At 46.2% G+C, this 27,682-nt stretch overlaps 1 protein-coding gene across 3 annotated transcripts in view; it reads right to left on the bottom strand.

The window, feature by feature from the left end:
* The window catches only part of SERPINE2 (serpin family E member 2), a 55,577-nt gene that overhangs the window by 15,518 nt on the left and 12,377 nt on the right, over positions 1-27,682 (bottom strand). For all 3 annotated transcript variants that reach the window (XM_036236988.1, XM_036236987.1, XM_036236989.1), the window contains exons 2-3: positions 7,522-7,802; positions 4,540-4,767 (exon numbers count right to left, since the gene is read on the bottom strand). In XM_036236988.1, the coding sequence (XP_036092881.1) occupies positions 4,540-4,767; positions 7,522-7,795 (502 nt within the window). In that variant the 5' untranslated portion in view covers positions 7,796-7,802. The remainder of the gene's footprint in view (positions 1-4,539; positions 4,768-7,521; positions 7,803-27,682) is intronic.

Here is a 27,682-nt window from a genome sequence, read left to right as displayed (position 1 = left end):
GGCACAGAACGGACAGGGAGGAGACTCAGGGCTGGCCGTCCACCGGAGGGTGCTGTTTGACCGTGCAGAATGAAAAAAATCGACGGAATTCTTAGAAGACTTTAAAAAGAAATTTTGTGCGATATCCTTTTGTACTTTCTAATTTCTTTTCCTCACTAAAAATTAAGGCCGCAAACAAGTTAAAGATCAGAGACTGGGAAAAGCCTTCAGAAACTTTTATGTTTAGGGATTACCAAACTTTGGATCAAGAAATTCTTTTATAGCTATTCCCTATCAGCCCCATGCTTTAGAAAATTTTACTCATTCAAATAAACTATACTTAATTAACTTCCCTATTTCTGCTAATAACTGATACACATGACTGCCAGTGAGGGATTTTGCTCAGCATGAGATAAGCAATTCTTGTGTCCTTTTAACCACTTAGCTGACTTATCCCAGTCCAAATAAACAAACACTTCAGGCTATGCAACACTATCAAAGACAAATGCTTCATTTCTCTCAAGATTTTAGAAATAGTGGACATTAGTTTGTGGCCCATGGTTATCACCAGGCCTCGGAACTAAAGAGTTGAAGTTAAACTTGGCGTCTAGATTTACGGGTCAGGGATCAAGCTAGGTGCTAAAATTACAGAGATGAAAAGAAATGAGGTCTGTCCTGGAATTCCTAATTTTGAATGAAATTACTCTTCTCAAGAGGTCAGGATGGTCCACCTTGTCTGTGTCATGAGTGAAGGAAGGAGCGACCCCAACAGTTCCAGGATGCTCCCGTGAAGTCACAAAGATGTTCCAAAGTGCTACCTGTGCTTGACACTCTGGTTGTTCACTTAGGTTCCTTTTGCGCCATGTTTGAAGGTTCAGGGGTGTGTGTGTGTGTGTATGTGTGTACACATACATGTGCACATGTACACATAACAGGCATCACTAATATTCAAAGCTTTTAAAAATCAGTTCAATGTCATCTTTAGACCAAACATGTTAAAAAAAGAAAAAGTAATATAAATGCAAGTTCTATGTTAAACGGTGATAGTAAAACCAATAGTTTCTGAAGGAGCAAGAATGTTTAATTCAGCAGAAAGAGTTTTAAGTCTTTTTAAATGAAGCTCGAGAAGATTCTGGTGTAAAGTGAACAAATGTTTAAACAAAACATGGTAAAGAAGCAGAGCACTCAGTAAGACAGTTCCATGACTGCTCATTGCTTCCGCCAGGGGGCACCAACGCCTCCTTACCGTGGGAATGGAAGAAAAATACATAAGCCGTAAATAAACAGCCATGGATCAATAATACAACGCCGGCCTCTGCGAACAGACTTCCCCGTGGGGAGGAAATCAGAACTCTGTGCTCCAGGGAGAGCAAGCTCCTTAGAGTTGGCTCCTCAATAATGAACGTTTCTTGCCTTTGCTAGGGACACTGCCCCGTCCAACCCCCACCTGCCTCGGGGAGGTAGTTCAGCGGTCCCCTCTCCCGGTCCCCTCTCCTCACCCTCCTACCGATACCCAGGCACCTTCCACAAAGCCGGCCGCTCAGGACCCGCATCACACCGCGGGATTTTATTCCAGACAAATTTAAGACGTCTCGCTCCCCCAAATGAACCATGAATCGCACAAGAACGGGGGCCCGCCATTCATTTTTTAAGTCATGCTTAGCTCTACATTCGGCATACAGTCAGTGCTTGCTAAGTGTCCGAAGACAAACATCTCTTCAGTCCTTTTTTGCTGAGATACATAAAACCTCTGATTGCCACTGGTAGGACTAAGATACTGTAATGCGGCATGAAAGAATAAAAATAAAGGAGAGAAAAGTAAGAAATGCATAGTTTAGAGGCAAGGAGGCATGTGCGGGACCTGCCATCAACAAATGCCACAAACGTGCATCCATCATCCATCCACAGTCACCATTCAACCCTCCCGGCCTCCTCAGATGCCTACCTCTTAGGCGTCAGGTACTCTTTTAGATAAGAAACAACAAAAATGTACCCCACCCTCAAAGAAGTATGGATTCGAGAGGTAGAGGCTGCCATGAAGACTTGGACAAGCACAAAGCTGCAGTTGCAGTTAAGTTCCTTGAAGTAGAAGTACTCAGGGATGTGAGGGCAAGTGAGAGGGGACTCCGATCTGGTCAGCAAGGTCAGGGATGGACGGCTCCCTAAAAAAGTGCTACTTGAGCTAATGGCTATAAAAACAGCTCACATGTGAACATCTGCTAGGTGCCAGGCACTGTGCCAAATGCTTTATGTGTATTATTTTTATCTCTGTTAATGACCTTAATGTTGTTACAACCCTTCCAGGAGGTTTCGATCGCTATTACATTTCCATTTCACAGACAAGGATGCTGAGGATCAGGGAGTTAAGTAACTTGCCTAAGGTTACAGTCAGGAAATGGCAGACTGTGGTTCAGACTCAGAACTTAGGCTTTTAACAGTCATGCTATTCGACAGTGTGAAAGTGAACGGACGTTCTCAAGGGGAAAGAAGGGAGGTGTTCTGGGTACAGCAGGCGGCACGTGTGGGGGTATGTGACAGGACAGAGGATGAGGCCACAGAGAGGGGCGGGGCAGCCCCGCTGGGCCATCTCCGCGCCCCTCCACGTGGGAAGGGGCCTCTGTATCGGTTCTTCCACTCCCTGCCAGGGCAGAGGCCACCATCTCCCCAGGGACGGACTCCACAGTCGTCTGCTCATGGACTGATCAGCCTCCTGGGTCCTGTAGGCAGGCACTTCTCAGGGGGACAGTTCACCCTGAGGGAGTAGCCTGGAAATTTGTGGGAGCATTCCTGATTGAACGGGCAGTGGCCAGAGATGCGACATGTCCTGTAACCTTCAAAGCAGTCGCAATGAAGAACTGTCCTTTCCCTGCATAACTTCCAAACACCACGCCTGATATTATTCACATCAGTGAGAAATCTCCTTATTAGGATCTGAGCCCCGAATCTCACTCTTTTTCATGCAAACACATGCACCTTTTGGGGGGATTACTTGAAACGTACATTGAATTTGCTAGGAATGTGACTACTACGCGAATCGAGTGGAGATCATATTTGTTTTATTTGGAAAGTTACCAAGGGTCTGTGGGGTTGGTAGGCACTGTCTGAGTCTCAGCCCTTCCCCTCCCCAGAGGTGCAGCAAGCGATTGAGATGATGCGCATTCAAGTGCTTTGAAACCTGTCAAGTGGTATTCTAATGTGATTTAATGTTCCCATTACACAGTACAGGGAAGGCTGGGAGGGCGCAGTGACATGCCAATCAAACGGCCACTTAGCTTCCGAGTGTCCTCAGCATCCTACCACTGCTCTGAGGCCCCCAGACTCAGGAAAACCACGAAACCCTTCACGTTTGCTGGTCTCCTGACGGTTTCATGGTTACAGGGAGGGACTCCGGACCGCACCGTCCAGGGTCCTGTTGAGCAAAGGTGCCACAAATTCCCCACGGCCAGCCTGGTTCTCCTACACCCTCCAGAGCATTCCTTGTGCATCTCTCTCTTCACTGGTCCCTCGAATGGGTCTCAAACAGTCCCGCGTTAAGTGTGGGGATGGGTGGTAGAGGCGGGTCGTGGGAGAATTTGTTTTAACACAGGACGTCAGCATCCCCTCCCTCGGGGATTCTGATGCAGTAGGCTGGGGTCCAGTGATCTCCCTTCTAAGCATACGCCCCAGGTAATTCTCATGCAAGTGCATCGGGAACCTTGCTTCGAGAAACATGACCTGAAAAGCCAGAATTTCCCCAAGTTTTGTCTTTGAGCTTCTTCTCCCTAGTGAGTCTCTTTTGCTTGCATTCCTGTGACCTTAACTCTCCCTTCTGTGAAAAATGGTTGGGTCTGTGGGGGTTGGAAGGTACTGTCTACAACGCTGGACTTAACTCGTTTCTGTTAATCTGGACCTACCTCTCCTTCCCGGGTGTTTTCACTTGGACCTGCGGTTTACAAATTAACAGGTTTAAAACTGTTAGACACTGATGTTAGACTTTTTCTCAGTGGCAGGAGAGAACAAACACACGTAAACAAGTATCATTACACTACGTGGAAACTGCTAGAATGAAGAGGCACAGGAGAGGCATAATCATATGCCAATCAACCCGAGAGGAGGCACCCACTTCCCAAGATGGCAGAAGCAAGAGGCCGGGAAGGTGAGCAGAGAGATCATTCTTGAATCTTAAAGGCTGAGAAGGACATTCCAGGCAAAGGAGACAGCGGATGCGAAAGCAGGAACGAGCGAGGAGTAAAACTTGCAAAACGGACAAAGGCCCGTGGGCAAGGACTCTGGGGATGAGACGCGGTGAGGAGAGAAGGGAGTCTGCGGGGCTGTAGTCTGCTCTGCCGCCCATGCCACAGGGAGAGAAACCCACAGGGACACGAAGGGAAGGAAGGCAGACCGAGCCGTGGGGCCTGCTAAGAAAGAACGGGCAGCTCAGGGGCTTGGGTGCTGGCCCTTCCCAACGGAAGCGTCATTGGATTGCACACTCATATTCGAATCCTTGAGTCTAATTCACGCGTTCATTTGCAAAAGTGTAAAATCGCACAAAACGTGGCCCGAGGAGCTGCGACCACTCACCCCTGGTCTCGTTTTTAGCCCACGCATTGATGGAGTCACAGGCGGAGGCCGGAGACTCAAAGCTGACATTCCAGACCTTGCACTGGAACACATCCTTGTTTCTCGCGACGAAAGGCGCTTCGAGTTTAGAGCTCTTCTCCACAAACATGGCGTTGGCCATGGTCACGACGTCTTTATTCTTCTTGGAGACGATGGCCTTGTTGATCCTCTTTAACATTTTACCGAGTCCTAAAGGAGAAACGAGAAAATTCAGCGGTATTCCCAAAACGTTTCAGAAAAGTTATGTTTCAAAGTTATCTACTATATTATGGCAAAGAAAAACAGTACAAACAAGATAAACATGAGTAATGAGAGACTACGTTTTTTTTTCTTTTTTTTTTTTTTTGCTTTCTCAGTGGCCTCGTATTGAGAAAGAGGGAAGAGGATAACGTAAAGTACGACTAACAGGTCTTAAAATCAGTTGCGCTTCTAGCCTATTTGAGGCGTTCTCTGCCCCTCCCCACGTGGACCTCATTCTCCTGGAGCATCTTCTTGGCACCAGGTCATCGGGGAGATTGGCAAGCTCCCCAGTTACGTAGATTTAAGGGTGGGGGGTGAGGTAAATGGAAGGAATCTCCCCAACCTGTTCTCTTTTTTGCTTAACCATCTTGAGTGCTATTTCCTTTCCTGCCAAAGATTTAACAACATGATTCCCTTTCTCTATTTTGGAAGAAAAATGAATAAAATAAGCATTCGAAAGACTGTCAGAAGTTGCCATGTGCCGCCATCCAAGAACAATGTGATTCTTACTTGGTACAAAGCTCACAAAGTACAGGGATTAATTTTATGGCAATGTAAGCTTTCTTTTCCACGAGCCGTTCATACATGCTCCGTTTAGTTTTAGAGTATGGACAAGAGGAAAATAAGTTATGAGGATGAAGTGTGTTTCTACAGAGAACTTGTATTACAGATCCTTCTTAATCGCTTGGGGTCTTTTCAAAATGGCACTGTCTGAAAACACCCTGCAGAGTGATGGCTTTCTGGGGGGCCGACTTGTCACTCTGAGTCTCTTCTTCGGATCCTTTAAGCAAGGGCAGGGTAAAGCCTCCCATGCCCCACACAGAGGTGACCCTCGGGCCTTTGTCGGGCCTCTCGTGAGTCTGCCCTACACTGTTCTGTGAGCAGGCCCGGCAGGAGGAGGTGAGCCCATTCTATAAGGAAGGGGGCAGCAAACTCCAAAGGCCAAGTCCCAGGTCAGTCCCTTTCAGCCACTCGGCCTCCTCCATATGCCCCAGAAGAACAGGACAAACCTTTCCTCTCTGTCCCTGCAAACTGTCTCCCACCACCGTTGACGTGAGCGTCACTACTGATCCAGAGCTGGGGCCTGAACAATCGCTCAGGCTCCCTTGGATGAATGTCACATGCCAACTGAAGTCACAGCCTATGGCACAACTGTTAGCGATTTGGGAGCAAGAAAGGGTGGGGAGGGGGGTGGCCAACAGGGCGATATCATCGAAACTTTGGACATCCTGCTTAAAATGAAGGTGGCTCAGCGTTAACACAAACGACAAAAATCCAACTGCCATTCTGGAACTGCACTGGCTGATTGGGCCTGGAAGACACTAGGAAAGGCTGTGAATTCTGGCGGCGATTCACTGCAACGTTACAGGTCACCAGGAGTTTTCTGAACTCCCATGCCAGAGGCAGGACAGCGTGTTCTACGTATGGGGACTTTTCCTGATTCTGACGGGTGAATTAACCGCAAACTCACGCAAAACTTCCAAGCCGCGTCACCAGCAGTCAGAGCAGGGCGGTGAGGCATTGGGTGTTGGCGGCTCTGGAGGCCACGCCGAGAGCCCGGAGCACATAACTCCCCATGCGTCTCGCCTTCCTCACCCGGCTGGAGGTATCGGCGCAGTCGGGGAGCCCCAGAACGCCAGGACCCGGCAGAAGGGACAGCCCTTGGGCGGGAAAGATCCCTCATTTCCGCATAAAGTTAGGGAGACCTCGATGCGAAAAAGGGGCTGGCTCGAGGTCACAAGGCCCTGGAGGGCTCCGAAGCTCGCCCTGCTCCCTCGCACCCTGCAGCGTGGAAGAGCAGGGGGCGGGTGACTCCGGGCGAGAAAGCGGGAGCCACGGCGACGTGACTCTGCCGGGACACGCAAGATCCTAGGTTAGGTTTTAATAAGCGACTAAAATCAGGGGTTTCTTTTTAAAAACAAAACAAAACAAAACAAAAACTAAGCTTTTTCCTTTGGGCTCTACTTAAAAAAAAAATAATGTATGGCCTTTTATTTTGAAATAATTATAGGTTCGCAGGAACTTGCAGAACAGTACATAGGGTGCCGCATGTGTCTGTCCCTGTTTCTCCCAGTGGTGATCGCGTGTGTGACTACAGCACAGCACCGCGGCCGGGAAACTGCCACTGGTACAGTTGGTTTCATTCAGATCGCACTTGATTAATGTGTGCGCGTGTGCGCGTGCGCATACGTGTGCGTGGAGCTCTACGCAACCGTACCCCCCACGCAGATTCGCGTGTCGCCCCCACGGTCAGGACGGAGCACAGCGCCATCCCCGCAGGGCTCCCTCGTGGTGCCCTCCCCGGCCTCCACCACCCTCGCCCCCCAGTTTACAGTGTTAAAAGCGTATTCACGACCGTAATGCATATTAGCCCTGTACACCATGCGGGGGGGGGGGGGGGGGCAGACGGACAGTTTTCTTTTCGGAGATGAGAAAACTGGGGCGCTGAGAGGTCAAGTGATGGACCTAAAGCTCCAAAGGCCAGAATCCAGTTCTCGTAACTTCCGTTACGACAACACCCGTCGTTTAGAGGAGAACGGCCTGAACCCCAGATGGCACCAGAGAACCCCCAGGTGGCTCTTTCTCCTCGAGGCTGTAAGCGGAGACCCAGCGGGGATCCCTCCTGGCGCAGGACCCGGTGCGCCCCCCGCACGCCCCCCGCACGCCCCCCGCACGCCCCCGCAGCCGGGGCCCAGCGCGCACCGTTCACGTTGTACTTCATCATCATGGCGAGCTGCAGCTTCGTTCTGCCGCTGGCTCCCAGCTGCAGCATCCCCAAGGCGGACGCGATGCCGTGGGGGGAGACGATGATGTTGTCCCGAGGCTGCGACTTGACGATCTGATTGAAAACCTGGATTCCTATGTCAGAGCCCAGCTCCTCCAGAGGCCGAGGGTTGAACTGCAAGCAGGCGGAGGGCAAAGCCACGGTGGCCAGGAGGAAGCAGGGGATGTGCCAAGTCATGGTTCCTTCCGGCATGGCCAGCCTGAAAAATCAGACGAGACAGAGAACACTGACACTCCGCCTCAACGGACACTTTTTTGGGAAGGGGGACGACTCTGTACCCGGCACGGTATGACTTATGGCGCTCAGCAGAAATGAATGCCTTCTCAATCTGTTTAAGCTAGAACAGTGTAGACGCGATCGGTGTTGACTGTATATTGTCAGGGGGATGTGGGGGGCGGAACCGAACCTCCACTTGGTAGCTCCAAACTGTGTGCCGGACACTATCCTAATTGTTATTCAATTCTCATCAATAACACCACCGTCCATTCAATGAAGCCAACACTGCCTGAGTCCCTACCGTGTAGAGTATGTGCTGTAAAAAAGATGGCCAAGTCCCCTGCTGCCGTGGTGTTCCCAACCTAGAGGGGACAGAAAAGAAACCAGGAAGCAAGAAAGCAACCTCAGAGAGGGGTCAGGGCCAGGCCACCCAAGTGCAGTGATGGCAGCGAAGGACGGGCTGGGACGGAGCCACCTCTGTGCCGGAAGCGCTCACGGTAGGACCTGAGTGAGGAGACAGATCCCGCCAGGCGCTGAGCGGGGCGGTGGGCCCGCCCGACCGAGGGATGGCAAGGCAGGGGCCCCGACGTGGGAATAAACGTGGTGTGTTCGAGGTCGGGGTGGCCGTGAAGTAAGGGCCCGGGAGAATGAAGAGGGAGGAGAGGCCGCATCCCGAAGTCGCCCGTGGAGCCTGGAATGGCTCTTGGGTTTCACTCTGAGGGAGAAACCACTCAGGTTGCTATGATTACCTTACAACTGCATACTTACTGTACACTCGATTTTTTAACATGAACATATTTTCTTAAAGAATTGTTAATTAAAATAAAGTGACACCCTTAATCTACAATACAGCAGAAAATTGGTAAATTCGACAACTGTGAGGATGGCACTGTTTACACTGATATTCTCCATTATGGTGATTTTCCTTTTTTTTTTTTTTTTAAAATGTGCTTCCTTCCTTGATTACTGCTTACCCAGCTCTCTTTGGCTGTGGCAAATAAGAGGGAGGCATTTACATGTGTTTTTAGGAAAAGTGCGTTGATTCGGTAAGAACCTAAAAATGGCAGCTGGTAAGACAAAAGCAGAATTCGTGACGTGGCTAATTTGGTGCCTCCCTCACAGACCCAACGAAGCTTCGGCGGAGCCTAAGCTCCCTGGGAACCAATTCACTCTCCTGTCAGGTGCGTTCCAGGTAGGAGGCGGGGCGTGTCTGCAGAGAACGGGAAAGAGGGGAGCCTCTTAGGAGATGGTGGGCTCCCAGACAAAGAAAGGGCACTGGATCAGCACCAGGCAAAACCAGGCGTGTTCGCCCCTTCCTTTCTAGACGCTTGTCTTACGTCCACCTCCAGGTCATAGCAGATGTTCAATAAATAGCAGGGCTCATATGCTTTCTATTTTGGTTAATCGTTTTTATTGCCGCGGAATCATGTTTATAGAGTGTCACTAGGAAAGTGTACCAAGTCCCGAGCCGCCCTTGTGAGCACCAAGCACTTTCCAAAAAGAGTGAAATTCACTGGGGTCGGAAGAGGAGTGTCAGCCAAAGGGGTCCCCACCCGTGAAACCCACACAGGGCCACAAGGGGAACCACAAAGGCCATCGTTCGAGGTGGTGTCGCAATTTTCTTACACGTTGTGGAAAAAGCACATTTAAAAACATTTAGACCCTTCGGGGTTTCTCCAACGCTTCATAGTAAAATAATTGTGTAAACGCAGCCTGTCTATATTCAAAACATGTAAGTGACCTACATACGCTCCTGCTTGGGGCTTTCCTATGGCCAGCGTGGCCTGTTTGGACTTTGGCACCTAGGACTGGCTCCAATACCACGACAGTCCCCTGAGTCTCTTTCAGCTTGTTGGACACTGAAGATCTTCCAAATTCTGATTTTGGAGGCTTTCCTCAGCTCATCTAAAAATTAGACATAGTGGCTACTCTCCCTCTTTTTTTTTTCCCCTCTTGGAGATAAATTTCCTCTTTAAAATGAAATACACCACATAGTATTCATAAATATAAAATAATTTGTATGATCTTTGTCACCAATGGTCAGATCCAGTGACTGGCACCAACTTCATCAGTCTACACTGCTGACTCTTACCTTACAGACTGTTCTGGTGTCTTACCTTCAGCATGCAACAATCTATACTCCCAAGCCCCAGGATTAGCAAATATTTGGATAAATATTTGAATCTGCATGTTCGTAAAAGACGTCACATTGGTTTTCCTTCTGCTAGCTCAGAGCCGATTCACCGAAATGGTATATATTGATGCAGAAGGTTGCAAAACAGGTAGGAATTGAACAGCGCCTATGTCTGAGTCGGCAAAGATCATCTCCCAAATAAACGGCCATCTTATTTAGCAGAATTGTGCTTGGTTGTGCATTTTACTAAAAGAACAGTTTCATTATGAAGTGGTGGAAGGCTGCCATGGGTGTTTTCCTTAGTTTCTCGGATTTGGGGATTTTTTTGAACGATGCGGTTTCATAGCGGTGCATTGGGACAGTGTCAAGCTGTGCAGAGCTTGGAATTAGAGCTTTTTTTGGATTGATGTTCTGGGCGTAACTTCTTCTTGGCCTCAGTCTCCTAAGCCAAATGCTCACTCATCTAAACTCACCTGGTTTCTGTACATGTCTTAGACTAAGCTTTCACTTCTTTCCAAAGTTTTATAGCCAGGAGAAGGGGGCTGATCCATACATTACTTCAGGCTTATAAAATTCCTCTACTGACACACATTCATGTCCAAATACACAATCTTTTACATAAAATAACTGTAGACGTTATCAGGCTTTGAAACGCTAACTCTGTAGGACAGGCAGATTCTCATTATGGGAAGAACACTGTAACCTCCTGTTTATTTTGAAGAGAAACTGCACTTTAAACTTTCAAATAAGAGAGAAAGAATAAAAATGTTGCCCAAATGTATTGCAGAGCATCGATATGGAAGATTATGAATCTGTTTAAATGTCTCCATTTCTTAAATCATCTTTTTATAACAGTAAAAAAAAAAAAAGTTCTAGTTTAAACCATCGACGAAGGGAGACCATAAACCTATAAATAAAGCCATCATCACTGGGTTATCCTTCCAAGTGTGAGTTTCTCTTTCGCCACCTACTTCTAGTTTCCATCACTCCAAATTTTTCTTTCTCGGCGTGGGGAATGTTTTTGAAGTAATTGGGTACTGCTTTGAGCTTAAAGGAAGTTTCAGTGTGGGGAATCACTGGCTGGTAGTTTTGCAGATGCCAGCCTCGGAGGGCATCCCTGTGTTTATAAACGTACCACTCGTTCACGGCAGACAGAGAAACACAGTCTCTACAGACCCTATGACATCAAGCATCGCTTCTACACAGATGATCAGCGCTGTAGCTCAAATCCTCAGCTGGGTCTCAGTGCCATACTTTCAACTGTTCGCTGCGTATTCTCACCTGATTGCTCAGAACACCATCCTGGCCTGAAAAAAATACCCCATCAATGGGCTATGGAGGGACCTCAGTCTGTGAAATCCACCAGCTTTTTTGTTAAAGGGTGGTTTTTCCTGGTGCTAGTTCTTGGTCTTGCCCACGCCCACCTTTGCTTCTCTCCCTTGCCTTCTCTACCTACTAAACACCGGTGCGTCTCCCAACCCCTTCCACAGCTTGTGGGAAGCTTCTCCTGAAGTTCCAGAGAGAGCCAGTCACCCCTTTTTCTGGATTCCCCTAGCACTTCCTATTTACACCTGTCACTTTGTTTTTCAAGTAAGTTTCCCCCTCCCAACTAACTAGACAGGAAGCTCACAGAAAGCAGGGCCATAAGACTTTAGCAGTTCAGTGCCCAAAGGGTCTTATTTAGGGCCCCACCATTGGTAGATATTAAATCAGAGGTTGACCCATGGGACTCATTCAGCTGCTCAAGTTGTTAAGTTTGGAATACAAGGGGTTCTAAAAATACTTAAGGGATTAAAAATTAGAAGATGTCACATATGATCTAGAGTTAATCTCAGAAAAAAAATGAAAATGAATGGAGTTCTGGTAACACGGAGCTCTTATTCCCACTGCAAATATCCTGCGTAGCAACCAGCCTTAGGGGCTGGGCCATGCTTTCCTGTATGCCACAGCTCCCTCTGCTCCGGTTTCCATCACTCAAGCAACCTCTCTAGGCTGTGGCCAGACCAGACCCCTGCACCAAACGAATCCAATCCATTAAACAAGGGGAGACTAGTAGAGCTGGTCACCCCAAGATCCTTAGTCTCAACCCAATAAATTATTTCTTTTTACGAAGTAAAATAAAATGACATAGTTTATATGTAACACGTACTCTAATGATAAATAATATATCTGTCAGCTCTAGTATAACAAATAAGATGTATATAAACATTTTGGTGAGAAAAAGACTCTTCTGGCTCTAATTCTTAGCCAGAAGAGTCACATCTGTTTTAGGGGGATACAGGAGTTTCTAATAAATGCAAAGTATTCTATCCCTTAAAAAAACGTTTAAAGTAATACATGTCATAAAATGTGCATCTATGTATATAGTTAAGTCTTTATGTTGTAAAAGATTTCAAATATGTGCAAAAATAAAATAAACCTCCAGTACCCAACATCCAGATAAAATAACGATCAGTTCATGGCTTATTTCATTTCTTTTAAAATCAAAGATGGTTTTGAAGCAAGTTCTGGCCATCATATAATTTAGAATATTTTCAACGCATACTCTAAACCTAATGAATATATATATTCCACATATACATATATGTCTTTATAAATGCAATATCATTCCATTCAAAAGTTAATAATTCTTTTATATGTTAAATATCTAGTTGATATTCAAATTTCTGGTTCTTTTACATATTTTTTAAATAATTTGAATCAGGATTTAAATAAGCTCCAAACATTGCAACTGGTTGATAGGTCTCTTGTATTTTAAGAAACTCTTCCCCTGGTTGCTTTATTTTTAACTTTTTCTTGGAACTTTTTTTTTTGTTGAAGAAACCAGGTTATTTGTCCTGTCGAGTTTCCCACAGTCTAGATTTTGCTAATTGCATTCATGGGATGCTGCCTTCTGTACTTTCTGCAAATCGGTAGACCTGGAGCAGGGGTCTGCAGCTCCTGGGCCAGATCTGGCGACACTTTCTGTTTCGTCTGTGGCTGCATTCAAGCTCCTACGGCCAACTGAGCAGAGCTACCCAGTTGTGACGGAGACTGTGGGCCAGCAAAGCCAGAAACATTTGCTACTTGGCTCTTTGCAGGAAGTTTGTCGCCTCTGTTCTAGGGGCTGGTCAGATTTGAATTTCTTTTTCTTTCTTTTCTTTCTTTCTTTTCTTTTCTTTTTGCAAGAATATCTTATGGAGACATTGTACCTGGTGCTGGAAGCAGCAGACCATGGCCATTTGTCTTTTTTTGTGACGTTAGTAGCTACTTCTGATCATTGCTTCAGTGCATTGTTTATTAGGGGTGCTATTGTAATTCTGACTTTCCTTCTTCATTAGTTGAAATACTTCTATAAAAAAGAAATTTTCCATAACCAACTATTTGGTTATCCTGAGGTTTAGTTTGTATAGCAAAGGCATGGTAAATGCTTAATTCATTCCCTATATTGTCCTCACAATAAGAAGTTGGTTACCCAATATTCTTAGACTTGACCAGAGGGTTTTTTTGGTTGGTTTGTTTTCTGAGTATAATTATGAACACATGTTTTCCAACAAATTTTAAAGGTCTTGATCCACTGAAATTTCATTATCCTTGTTGATGTTCAAAATGAGCCTCTCCAGGTTGGCTCCTGAACCTTTCATATGACCTATATCCTCAAAAGCATTCTTGTCTTCCAGGCTGACAAGATGTTCCGGGCTCATTTTGCACACTTCCTGTCCTAGGTCAAATTAGCCACTTCACTAAGGGCGCTGGTTCCTTTTAGTGGGAGACAGTATTTAGAGACCACCATAGGAGTATGCTCACCTCATAAACTCTAACTCTGAGAAGACTGGGCATTGCCAATGTGGAAAGTCCAAAATGCATTTACATCACTCTCTGGATGATATCCGAATATTGAAATTCAAGTTATGAAAGACTGTTTACCCATGAGTCAGTTTGCCCCCCCATGGCCAGATAGCCCAGGGGCTCACACTGGATGATAAAAATATGGGGGAGCGAGCTGGGAAGTAAAGTTGGTCTGGAATAATCAAAATGGATCACTCTCACGTGAAGGCAGTGAGTCTTATACTAAGAGTGGGATCTTAACAATGCAAGTGCCTGGAATGAACAAATGGTACACAGCATGACAAGGAGAGTCCCGCAATTTATCTTGGGGGGAAGGTAATGACAACCAGCCCTGGGCCTCCCTTTAATGAAAGCTGTCATTTTCTCAAGCACTGGGAAATGCTGATATCCTTCTGGTCTCTGTGTTTCTAAGATCCTCATTCTCAGTACCTAGAGCCCCTCATTATTCTGCCTCTGGACTAACCATTTCCTCTAGAGGGGCTGGCTATAGGAAGTAGGGAAAAACAGCACATCAGATTATATTAGAATCATGACATCTCCCAACAGTTTTTTTGGGACAGTTTTTCTTGCCCCAAAAATAAACGTGAAAGAAAAGTATTAGGCTGCCAAACTGAGACTTCTAACTGGCCTTAAGTAGGACTGAACTGCCCAGCATTCAAGCCAAATGTTTCTCACCATTACTTTACCAAACAACAAAGGTCTAACTCTTAGGGATGTTTGGCAAGAGACATTCTAGAAATCTTCAAGGACTGGCCTGCAGAGATTAAGGCCAGATCTGCAAAGTGACAGTAGTTATTAATGCACAAACAATTGGGGTTGACGGTCCTGTAATGGCGAGAGGGCTCTGGTCTCTCAAATCTCTACAAACATCACTGAAATACGTCCACCCAAACTCATCTTCATTTTCCAAATATCGACCACATTCTCTTAAGGCAGAAAGTTAGACAAATAAGCAAAACTGAAGTGCATTTTGATACCCTGGGAAGTGTATAGAGTGTTATCAGAATGAGTCGGCATCTTTAAAAGTTCAGAGAAGACACAGGAAACGCTAACTGATCAAAGTGACAGAGGCTTGGTGGTTTTAAATGTTATCTTTCAGGTTACTGGGGAGAGGCTTAGAGACGTCTTTGAATTCCTTCTTAAATTTTTATCAGACCTCAAAGTGTACACTTGATCTATGATGCTAATTAATTTAGCCAAAAAAAAAAAAAAAAAAGAACCTAAAAAGACTCAGGAAAGAAATGCTCAGCTACTGAAACGTATGGCAACAATGTCTAAAAGGTGTCCTCAGTGAAGAGCCACATATTTTATTAAACAGTCTAACTGACATCCAAATGCCTTTCATCCACGCAGCATTCATTCTTAAATCACTTTTGGGGGGACGGGGGAAGGCTATGAAGAAGAAGTGAACTGAGGCTTTGTTAGTTGTCTGTCTTTTAAAATAATGGCTTATGAGACATTTATTCCACTTTCTTCTAAGTGTCAGGGGAAATTCATCTCAGGTTCAAATCCTAGTTCTACTCTCCACTAACCGAGAGATGAGGGCAGGTCAGAATCTTTATCAACCTTGCCTGTGTCTTATTAGAAATCAAATTTCAAGGGTGGTGTTGGGAACTCCATAAGCTCAAACAGACAGACAGTAGCTAGCATGGTACCTGGCTCAGAGTAGGCGCTCAGTAAATGTTGGCTCCCTAATCCTTTGTCTTCCTCAGTGCTCTAGACCTGAAATAGTCCCTGATTTTTATGTCCACAGTTATTTAGGAAGTCTCAAGGATCAAGCTAAGAAAGTGAGTCAAATACAACTTTCCACCTTGATGAAGATCCGTCTGTGTCTTTATAGCTTCCTTGGACTATTTAAGACATAGAATATGACAATGCTGGTGTGTTTCAAGGTCTCAGTAAGAGAAATGGAGGGGTTGGATCATGGTGGGGGTGGCGGTGGGTGAGCATGTTCCAAAAACCCTTTAATGGGGCTGAGATATGTTTTTCAGTCTGCTGACTTAGTTTTATTTATGGCGTCAAGTCCTATAGACTTTTTTACTGACAAATCTTTAAGATGCAACAGTTCAAATGGGTGATTTCCAAATCGGTAGCCAAGAGACAACTGAAAACAGTGTAGTGATAGTGACTGGTGGGTCTCAAGCTTTAAAACAATGTAGTACCTTTTTTAGGCATAAAAAAGTATTACAAATGCTTCATGACTAATTATATTTTTAGTACTTGTGAAAACATGATAAAAACTACCGTGGATTCATAAACACTTTAATTAAATGCAAATTATTTTTATTTATAACGGCACCTGGGTACTTTCAAAAAGTCATATTTTGAAATATTACTTATTTGGTCTATACTGAAAGCTGAACCACGAATGTGACTTTTCTGACCCCCCGAGAATAACTATGATGTTGTTGACAGGTTCTCAATTCACAGGTGACAAATCAATGTTCTTTAGATTGTTGCGAGCAAAAAATGAGCAGTAAGTGTTAGAAGTGTAAACTGATAAAAATCTTTCTGAAAGGCAAGTTTTGGTGTGCATCATCTTTCATAAAGCGTATACCTATTGGAACAATAACACCCCTTCTATCCATCAATCCTAAGATGATAATCAAAAAGATTTAGGTCTAAGAATGTTCGCTGTGGAGTTACTTACAGTAGCAATAGCAATGATCATTGCGACCTAAAGTTCCAGGGGAGAGGACGCTGTGGGTGACCTTTCACCAGCTTTGTGCCCCTCTCTTCTGGCTTCTCTGTGCCTTGTTGCTAACAGTTGGCACCCATGGCCAGTGGGAGCTGGAATCCTTTTTCTTAGCAGGCTTGAAAGGGTTTGGGGTTGTCGCACACCATTCCTTTTCCCTGGAGGCCTAAGGCCACTGACTGACTACCGGTCTGGCAGTATAAAAAGCCAGCTCCTTTGCCTCGCGGTGGAATACCTAAAGGTGTTCCGGAGTTCCCCAGGGTTAGGCTGAGTGGTACCGCCCCCCCTTGACTGGCCACGCCCCCTTGACTGGCCACGCCTCCTTCGAATCTCCACTTCCCTCGCTCCCTTACGGTTCCACCTGGGGCCACTTCCTCAATGACTCATTTGCACGTTATCCTTGCTTCAGGGATGGGAGTCTGGGAGACCATGACCTACGCATCCAACAGCACAGGTCAGTTCGCAACATCCATCCCACACAAAGAAACGATCCTTGGAGAAATTCAAAGACATAGTAATATATTCCAGAAATCTCTTAATCAAAAAAAAAAAAAGAAAACTACGTATGGTATATTCAACTATGTAAAACCATACAAAGCACAGAGAAAAAGACTAGAAAGATGGATATCAAGATATTACCTATATAATTATTTCTGATGGTAATATGATTTGGTTTATTATTCTATATACTGCTCTGTGGTTTTCAAGATTTCTAAAATGAACACATCACTTAAAACAAGCATCTTTTTTTTTTTCTGTTTGTAAAAACACAGCAACTGGAACTCAGATCCACTGAAATGTGTAGTAAGGAGGAGCAGGAAAGGCCACATAGCACAAGAACAGTGGTCCAAGCACAGAATCAGAAAAACTCTAATAAAAAACGGCAGTTACTGGAAAAAAAGAGTTAAGAAATAAAGTAGCGAGGTCCCTTTATATACAACCCCATTATAACGCATACACCATTTACACGGAGATTTTTTAGTAAGTGGCGGCTCTATTTTGATGAACATAACTTGATCCACTAATGTGGCTAAATCTACACATTAGATATTTAACAGCAGGGATTACGGTTTGTTGCGTTTTTTTTTTATGCCCGGCATTTAGCATCGTACCTGCTGTAGAGCAGGAATTCGATCATGTTTATGAAATAAATTGTAGTCCAATGAAAATTACCTGATCCCATTGCTATTTTAGGTAGCAGTAGCCACTGTTATCCTTAACTTGAAAAGAAATCCAATTTTCGTAAAATGTGTACAATACATTCTGAAGGACTCAGGAATAACAGTCATCATTTATTGACCGTCTGCTATGTGCCAGACCCTGTATCTGGAGCTTTATATGTTCAACACTTAGCTGAACCCTCAATTTAAAAAGAAGGCATTAGTATCTATCTGTATGTTACAGATGATGAGAACGGAGGTCCAGAAAAATGAAATAACCTGTTCAGATCATACGGATCGTACAAGGTGAAGAGATGTGTGAAAACCGCCACTATTAGCCAATGTATCACGCCGCCTCTGACGACGGAGTTTAAAGAGTCAACTGAGAAAAAAGTGAAGAAACACTGCTTTCTTTCTACCTCTCTGTCCTGAGCTTAAATCATCACATTCTCGGAGTAAACAAGTGACCACAGCTTTACAAGGCACAAGACTTGAACAGAATGTTTGTTGCTGGAGCGCAGTGGTTTTCTACTTGGAGGGGGGCCCCACTGCCCCCCAGGGGATACTTGGCAATGTCTGGAGACATTCTGGTTGTCATACCTGGGAAGGGGAGCTACCAACGCCCACCGGGTCGAGGTCAGGGTTGCTGCTCAACACCCTGTTGCACAAGACAGCTCCTCACCGCGAGGAATCACGTGGCCCGAAACCTTAGTGCCAAGGATGAGGAACCCTGCTGGCGCCCAGGAAGGCACACACTCCCGCTCTCCCCGAGGCTATCGCCCCATGATGCCACCGACTTTCCTTAATTTAGAACCAAGGCTTCAGTCTGAAGTCTTACACTGTTTCTCATCGAAGCAAAGACCACACCGACACCGATTGTCACCATGGCTCTCCTTGTAATTTTCAAACCAAGGCTCTGTATGTGGAAGAAGAAGGAGTCCGGCAGACTCATCACTTCTGTGTATTCCAGAAGGGAAGGTCTGCCTTGCCGGTAATGAGGGCTTTGGGCTGTCAGCTCACCTTATTCCATCAGGCTCGTCTACAGCCTGTTGAAAAGAAGAGCTGCAGCTGGAGGTGGGGTGCCTGTGTCACACCGAGCTTCCTGCAGGAGCATCAGGGAGGGTGTCGACACCAGGCCTTCTCCCCAGGCAGCTGCCCTCGCAGGAGGAAGAGGAGCCCAGCTTCCTGATGTTGGGGTCCTCCAGGCACCCCTGACATCCTTCCCTTAGGGCAGCAGCAGTGAACTGAGACTGATACAGCCGGTCATTACCACCTGTCAGCCTGTCCCTCACCCCCAGTCTCTTACCCCACCCCACCTGGATCTATCATTCCGGCTCAGGAACTAGAACTGCCAGGTACAGAGAGAAAAACCTAAAACACTCACATATACCCTAAACCAGTCTTAGGGCCACTGTGCTGACTCCCTTGGAGCTTTCTAAACCATTCATTTCCAGTTACGTGCTTGGTTAAGCAAAACGGAGCCCAAACCTCTACTTTCCTCCCTCCCCTCAGGAAAAGGGAGCAGGGCCCAGCCAGAGAGGGAGGGACGCTCGGCAGGTAGATGCTGAACTGGGTCTCCAACACCACCCTGTGCCAAATTACCCGAAATATGCCACCTGCAGGAGGTCCCATTCTCCCTGCTGGGATGCCCCCTTTTTCTCAGAAGGCGATTTCAGAGCTGGTGGGAGGCCTCTGAGCCCGGTGAATGATGGCGGTACTTCCTCTAGGCTATGAGGGCCCTGCTTTGGCAGTTAAGAGAGGATGTGGGCTTTAATCAGGCAGGAACTCCAGACTCACACATCCTCACAGACATCGGCCAGAGGGAAGGGCCCGGACACCCATATTCAACTGTGTAGAGAGGGCTTCTAGTTTCCTAGGACTCAAAGTCACAGCTAAACCCACTTGGTTTTTGGTTTTGTTTTTGTTTTTTTGAAATCAGGGCGGCATTTCCAAGGTTTCCATGGAAAGAAATGTTAGATGGCAGGTACGGTTTGTCCATGTATCTATTTCACAAATTTTAATGGAGTACCCGATGACATGCATGGTGCTGAGGTGACAAGGACAAAAATGGACTCGGCGCCCACTCTCCTGGAGCTGACAGTCTAGAGCCTCGGTTCTCAACCTGGTAGTTCTGTCCCTCAGGGACCCTTCGGCAGAATCTGGAGACGTTTTGTTGTCACGACTGGGTGTGGTGGGGAGGGCGCCACTGCCTGGTGGGCAGAGACCGGGGAGGCTGCCCCACGGCCTCTGAGGCTCAGGAGAACACTGCCCAACAAGGCACGGTCTGCTCCAAAACGTCAATGGGGCAGAGGACGCATTCTGAGGAAGGGCCGCATAGGTGGACGCTGGAGACTGAGCTGGACAGAACTGGACAAAGGGGGAAAGGGACAGGGGGGCAGGGAGGAGTGTCACAGACACACGATCTCAAATGTGAAAAGGCCTGGTGGTGTTAGGGGGGACCATGGATAGTCCTGGAAATCACGATAATGGAGCTATCCTTCTTTTAACACCATCCTAGCCTTACAGTCTTTGCTAGACAAGGCTTACCTGACAAACAGCTCACGGGACCCACGCCACTGTCCTCCTCAACCATCACGTGCTGTACTGTAGGAGGGGCAGCCATGGACACTGTTCTTCCTTAGCCCTGATACTAAAAGCATGGCCCAAAAGAGGAAAAGCCAAACCTCTTCAAAACTGAAAATACTTGCTCTACAAAAGACTCTGTAAAGATGATGAACATACAAGGCACAGACTAGGAGAAAGTATGTACATGCCACATGTCTGACAAAGGACTAGTCTCTGGAAAACATGAAGAACTCTTATAATGCAACAGTAAAAATCATCATCATCATCATCATCCAATCAGAAAACGAGCAAAAGACATGGACTGGCACATCATTGAAGAAGATACAGAGATGGCAAATAAGCCCATGAAGAGATGTTCAATATCATTTGCCATCAGGGAAGTGCAAATTAAAACCACAATGGGCTATCACTATATACCCATCAGAATGACAAAAAGAAAAACTATTGATAACGCCGAATGCTGGAGAAGATGTAGAGAAACTGGACAACCCACGGATTGCTTGTGGGAATAGAAAATGGTACAGCCACTCTGGAAAATCTGGCAGTTTCTTACAAAACTTAACATGCATTTAACCATACGATCCAGCAATCCTGGAAATTTATGTCAGAGAAATGAAAATTCATCTTCACACAAAAACCTGTTAACTAATGTTCCTAGCGACTTATTTGTAAGTCCTTCAAACCAGATGTCCTTCGAAAGGTGAAAAGCTAAACAAACTATGGCCCATCCACACCACGGGGTGTTATCCAGCAATAAAAGGTTATCAACTACTGACACACACGGTCACTTGAATGGATCACAAGGGAAGGATGCTAAGTGAAAAGAAGTCAATTCCAAAAGCTTACATACTGTGCGATTCCATTTATAAAATACTCTTTAAATGACAAAAGTATAGAGATGGAGAACATATTACTTGCCAGGAGTCAAGGAAGATGAGAGAGGAAGGTTGGTGTGATTGTAAAAGGGTGACGCGAGGGGTCCTGGTGAGGAAACTGTTCTGTATCTTGACTGTGGTGGTGGTCACACAAATCCACGCATGATAAAACGGCACAGAAGTACACGCGTGCATGCACACACACACACGCGCGCGCATACACACACACCAATGAGTACGTGTAAAACCTGACATCTGAAAGAGGTGAATGGAGTGTACCAGCATCAATTTCCTAGTTGTGGCATTTATTATGCGCTATAGTTATGCAAGATGCAGCCTTTGGGGGAACTAGGTGAAGGGTATATGGATCTCTCTCTACTTTTTAGGACTCAACGACTCCCTCAGAATAAAAAGTAAAAAACACAAGAACCCCTCAATTTAAAAATTTTAGTCAGCAAACAAATGCACTTTAAGACAGATATTTGTATTATTTACCTGAATTCTGTCCCCAATCCTTCAAGCAATTGGTATATTCTAATAAATACACCAAAAGTGTTTTCGCATAATCTGTGAGTGTCAATTCCTAGACTTCTCAGCCTCCGCAGGCTCCTGAGACTAACCATCCAAGTTCAAAGCCCAGTTCCACTACCAATGAACCATACGACTTTGACCAAATACGAAACTTCCGTGTGCCTCGGTTTCTCCATCCGTACAATGGGTATAACAGGAGGCCCTGTGTTATGGGCTGTTGTAAGAATAAAAATGGGTTTCACATGCCAGGTTTCTCGGTCAGCTGCCGAATGCACCAAGGGCTCAACCGAAGCGGGCGTTTACCACCATCATCATGGACGGTCAAGGGTCTCTCTCCTCAGCCTCTTACGGTCTATTCGCCAACTCCTCTTAGCGTTTCCCTCAACCGCAAAATGCCCCCAAATCCCAATTTCTTAAAAATCAAAAGGAATTCTAAACGCTGCCTTTTCTATTGACTCGTGGTCTTTTGTCAATCGTGGGCTGTTTTCTTCATGCCTTTGCTGTAGGAGGGATTAAAGGTTCTAGTAGGTGACTTTATTAGAGTTCTACCTCTGGGCACAAGTCCTCGGGGTAGGTGACCTCGTCCTGCCGGTGGGGGCAGCAGCCGGGCCATGCGCAGCCGCCACAAATGGCCCTGGCGATGGGGTCAGGAAATGACTGACGGTCCCTGGGTGACTTAGAGAACGTGCATCAGGCTCTGCTGACTTTTCCTGGGTCCTTTCCAAGACTGGCAGGCTCATGAATAAGGAAAAGCGTTTCCTACAAGCTGAAACTGAAGTAGGGAGTGATCAGACCGAAACAATTTTAAGAACGTTTCAGTGTAGCAAAGCCAGACAAGTCCCGTCTCAGAGGCTGAGAGACTCGATGGCAGAAGTCTGGATCGTAAGCCGCATCTCGTCCCTGCCTCATTTGCTTCGATGGAGGAAATATCTAATACAGAAAATGCTTGATGATTGCCAAAGGAAACCATTTAGAAAAACACTCTGAGATACACTGGGAAGTTTATTGTAATGAAAACTGAAGAGAAGAGGCAATTCAGGAGAAATACCTTAAATTTTAGAAAGCAGCCTCTAACTAGACCCAGCATTTCTTAAAAAAAAAAAAAAAAGTGTAGGAAGATACATTAGTCCCCTTATTCGTTTTCATAGAAATTCTAGGAAAAAGTCTTCCTCATCCCTAAATTTGCCGTTTTCCAGAATCTATCTCTCAGTAAGTAGACTGCCCGATCCCGCCAAGAATCTAAGTAGAATGTCTGCCAAGTCGTCCTTCATCCTTTCTCTGACCCCATGAGAACCACCGACAAGCTCTATCGTCCTTCCTCTGAGACTTCCTGCACGGTCTACTCTCTCCACTGCCTTCGCCCTCAGTCCAGCCACCAACATTCCTGGAAGAGGACAGTAGTCTCCTTACCCAACTCACTGTCTGCACTGCCCCAGGGACCCTGCCAACAGGCTGACAAGGACCCTCACTACCAAGCTCTACATCAAACCCTCCAATGGCTTCCCTAAGCTCTTTCAGGTTGGTCCACCTGGCCTGGAGTCAGCTTCCTTTTAGGCATACACACTGTTCCCGGTAATTCGAAGAAACTTCCAGGCTCTTTGGGCCCCAGGCCTCCGTGCTCATGTCCCTTCTGACCGAAACGTTTGCCGTCTACCTTCCCTTTGTGCCTGTGGCTGGGGCAGGGACCTTGTCTGTCCTGTTTACCCCTCTGCCCCAGAGTCCTACATGCCATACGAGACACCAAGACGTTCTCTGTATAATCAAGGCATTGATGAAGAAGGCGGGCCTCCAACCATCGATTTAATTCACTTTGTGTACTAACGTCGATTACAGAAGCCACCATCTTGTAAGAAGGTTGTGATCTAAAGTATTTGGGGAAGTCATTCTTTTTTAAAGAGATTCCAGAGCAAGGTTTCACGGCGTTGGCACTGACATTTGGGCTGGATAACTCTGTGCTGTGGAGGCTACCCTGCGTCTTGGAGGAGGTTTACTGGTAATCCTCTGCCCACCAGATGCCGGTGGCACCCCCACCCAGTTGTGACCACTAAATGTCTGGGGACATTAACAAATGTGCCTGGGGGAGAGAGGGAGGATCGTCCCTTGTTGAGAACCACTGATCCAAAAAAAAAAAAAAATTAAAAATTGATGGTTAGGACTTTAATTCTGCCCACAACCCATATTTTGTCCGATTCACATGAATAAAGGCGCCTCTTAATACGGCGTCACCTAACCACCACTTAAAACGTCATTTCAGTGGGAGCGTGGATTCTACACCTTGAGGCGCCATGCTTATGAACTGCCATGCAGGCAGTGGTTGGTCCATCCTGAGACTCAACTGAGCTGTCTGCATCAGCATGTGAAACAGGTGGCAAAGAATGGGGTGAAAGAAAAAGTCAGAGAAGAGTTGGGGGAAGGATGGGGTTCCTTCGTATCTGACCTGACCTTTCCTCTGTGTCTGGTGCACGAAAACTGAGGACGCCTTAGCGCCTTGAGTCCCTCCTGAGAGCATCATCCCACAGAATCCTCAGGCAGCCTGAGGATTCGTTCTTTCTTTCCACGGTGCGGCAAAACCCAGGAACGAAATGTGAAGGCTCAAATCTCAATACAGCTCTCACCCCATCTACCGCCCACCTCTTGGACGAATGTAATGCCACTGAGCTCGGAGTACCTCTTCAGGAATGCAAAATGACTTCCTCACTTTACCTGCCACACGGCAACAATATTTTCAATTCTTGGTTAAACTGCGAATGCCCCATGAGTCATTTAAATAAATCTCACATGTATGAAATAGTCAATTGTGTTCTCACAGAAATTCCCAGCTGTAAAAATAGAGCCACACGGAACAGATTTTTTTTTTCCTGCAGCTAATTGAAAATACTGCATCTATAATGCATGATTTAAAGCACCCAGGAGGAATTTCAATTTGTGTTTCCTATCTTAAAGTGTACAATCGAATGCTGTCTTAAAGTGTTCCACACATTTAAGTCAATATTGCTTGCCTGGAGCCCCAACCACTCCTAAATTTTCACACTATGAATTGATGACCTGAGGTTTTTAACGCTCCGAGTGACTTTTAAAACAATGGCTTTAATATAATAGGGCTGTGTTTCCTGAGAAAACAAACACTCTTAGACCTGACTGATTCAAACCTCTGGGGTTCAAAGAAAATCTCCAGAATAGCAGCAAGATGCCTGCCAGGAAGAAGGGACCACATATAACATCCTTCACTCGGGAGGAGCTCGAGCAGTGATCTCTTAAATGTCCACTGCATTGCCCTGAGGTTAGAAAGGATCCCTCAACATTCTCGATGGCTGATCAGATGGGAGTTGGCAGAGTCTGTGGCAATGAAGAAAGGGCTGTCAGAGTAACAGGTACCACAGAAGGCGTGCCCAGACCTTTGTGGTCTGGGAACAGGGGAGTTACAAGATTCACGATCGTCTTCCATTTCTAATAGAGCTTTAGAGCTTGCAGAGTGCTCGTTGCTTTCCTGGTTAACAAAACAGCTCCCGAGGTCCAGCGCCGCAGCCCAAGCACAATGGCAGGCATTATATGGTAACGAACTGGAGAAATGATGCCTGAAAGTAGAGTCTTACAATGGCAGGCCTTGTCAAGATGAAGGGAGAGCATGGGCTCACCTGAAGAGCAGCAGACTAACAGAGGACAGGAGCACTCAAAGGACTAAGAAACAGGTAGAACGTGGTGGGTAGGATAAAAGTTCCGGGCAAACGGGAAAGGTGTCAATTTCCCTTTACTTTATACACAACAGCATTAAATTGGATCGTTAGTGTCTCATCCAGCAAATTAGCTGCGTGAGGTGAAAATCAGAAAAGCAGCCATGACTTATCTTACCAGCCAAGTCACGAGAGTGACCAGCAATAGTGGCAACCGACAAACGATAACCAAACGGGCGAATAATGAAAAGCATCGGACTTTACAGTCAAATGGCACAGCTGGCACTCAATGAATATTTATCGAAGGAATAAAAGTATTACTCACAATTTAGTCTGATTCCTTAGATAAACAAACCTTTAACCTTTAGCTTGTGTTCTACGCATTCGGAAACCGAATTAGAAAGGATGTTTCAATAACCTGTCACCAAGGACCAATGCCTTATATTGTCTGTAACGAGGACAGAGCTATCCCCCACATTGGGGGGTGAAGGCACCTACTATGTGGGACTCTGTTGATAATACGTAGCCTCCCTGCTCCGACTGGCGTAGGGGCTACAGAGAACTAATCCACGTTGAGTTCTGACTTTAGCCGTCATTCATCTACCTTACTTGCTTTCATGTGCTTATCAGTTAACCTTCCCATTAACGAGTGGGCTTCCCAGGATCTCATTCATTTGGGGACTAAGCTAATTGGCTAAGGGACCATCTTTTCACTCTTCCATCTCTCACGAGTCTGGCTACTGTTAGTCTCCGACTTGCAACCACCCTTGGGGTCCCGACAAAATCTACCTTTTCTTCTTCGCTTCATGCCGTGGATTCCTCTAACTGATGCCACCCCAAGGGAGCCCACCGAAGCAGTCAGCTTCTCGGACATGACACAAACAAAATGCGGAGCCGGCTGGTGACCCACTTTATGGATTTTCTTTTCCCTTTGGCGCCACGGAGCATTGTTTACGATCTTGCTTTCCCAGGGCTGATGAGGAGAAGGCAAGAAAGCGCTGAGCTTGTGTGACAGAACCTGAGGAGGAAGAAGGTTGAGGAAGAGCCTGACGTAGCTCGATCGGCATCCTAAAGCACCTACGTCCCCCCGGAGGTTCCTTATTGATGTTCAGGAATGAATGGTTCCGGCAAATAAACGACAGGCAACATCTTTCCTACCCTCCCCGCGAAGAGATTCCTACTGAGGTCACATCGTCTCCCTGAATCTCACGGGAGCCCTCTGGAACACAGTTGAGATAACAGATGCGGAGAGAATGAGTCATCCGCCCACGTAGTGGCACCGCAGGAAAGAGGCGAGAGATCCTTGCGTGTGTCACAACTGCCGGACGGCCACTGCCAGAGGCTTCCCCCAGCGCGAGGGCAGAGACGCTCCTGCCACGTGCACCTCCCTGTCCAAGCCCCCGGGTCTTGCTCGCTCCGTCGGTCAGAGCTCAGGATTGGCGCTGACCCCGCGCAGGAGCTGTCGCTTCTCTTTTCACCGTTGCCATCCTATCTGACGACCTTCTCCCAGCTTTTCTTCCAGTATAGAGTCTGTCTTTGATTAAGTTCTAATTGCCATCTGTGCTTCAATATATGGTATTTCCCAAATAAAACGACCTTCCCCTTTTCGCAGTGAGAAGATCTCCAACAACCCCACCCTCCTCCCACCCAAGATTTTGTCAACCTGACTAAATAAACTTTACGACAATTATGTAAAATCACATGTGATTTAGAAATAGTACTGTTCTTTCCATTTTCACCTTCCGTGAAGCGATTTTTTTCAGAGTTTTCCCCAAACCACTTCTACATGGCTGTCATCACGTTTTGGGTTGTCTAACAATTTTCTCGAGCATGTTATCTCCTATTCATCCAAGTTGCCTACAATATAGCACTTCTCAAATCTACGTGTGACACTCACTGAAAAAATCCATCCTACACCACGAGAAGCCCGTCCTAGAGCATGAGGGCGGTTGCTCTACCAAAAATAAGGTCATGGTCCTCACAGCATATTACTGACCATACTACTCTTTAAAGTGAGTATGGTCACTTGATAAAATTTCATTTGATGCACAGTGGCTACGTCCTCGGCAAACCCATTTCCTCCCCTCCCTAAACACAGAGCTGACTGCATTTCCCAGCTTCTACTGTAGCTAGGAAGTGACCGACCATAAGACTAAAACGTAGCCAGTGAAATGGGAGTAGAAGTGATGTAAGCCAAGCTCAGGCCTGGCCCATCAACACCTGCCATGTGCAATCCTCCAAGGTCTTTCTGCTTCCACCAGCTTATCACTGGTAAGTGCCGTGCGCCTGGAAACGGCCCGTGAAATAAAGTGGAGCCACCAGAGGAAAAGGGATTGATTGGTTCACTGAATCATCAGGTTTCAAAGTGACGCGCCCATCTGGG

The sequence above is a fragment of the Rousettus aegyptiacus genome, unplaced genomic scaffold, assembly GCF_014176215.1.
Source record: "Rousettus aegyptiacus isolate mRouAeg1 unplaced genomic scaffold, mRouAeg1.p scaffold_m13_p_2, whole genome shotgun sequence".
Classification (NCBI taxonomy): Eukaryota; Metazoa; Chordata; class Mammalia; order Chiroptera; family Pteropodidae; genus Rousettus; species Rousettus aegyptiacus.
This window is presented reverse-complemented; position numbering and strand designations above follow the sequence as displayed.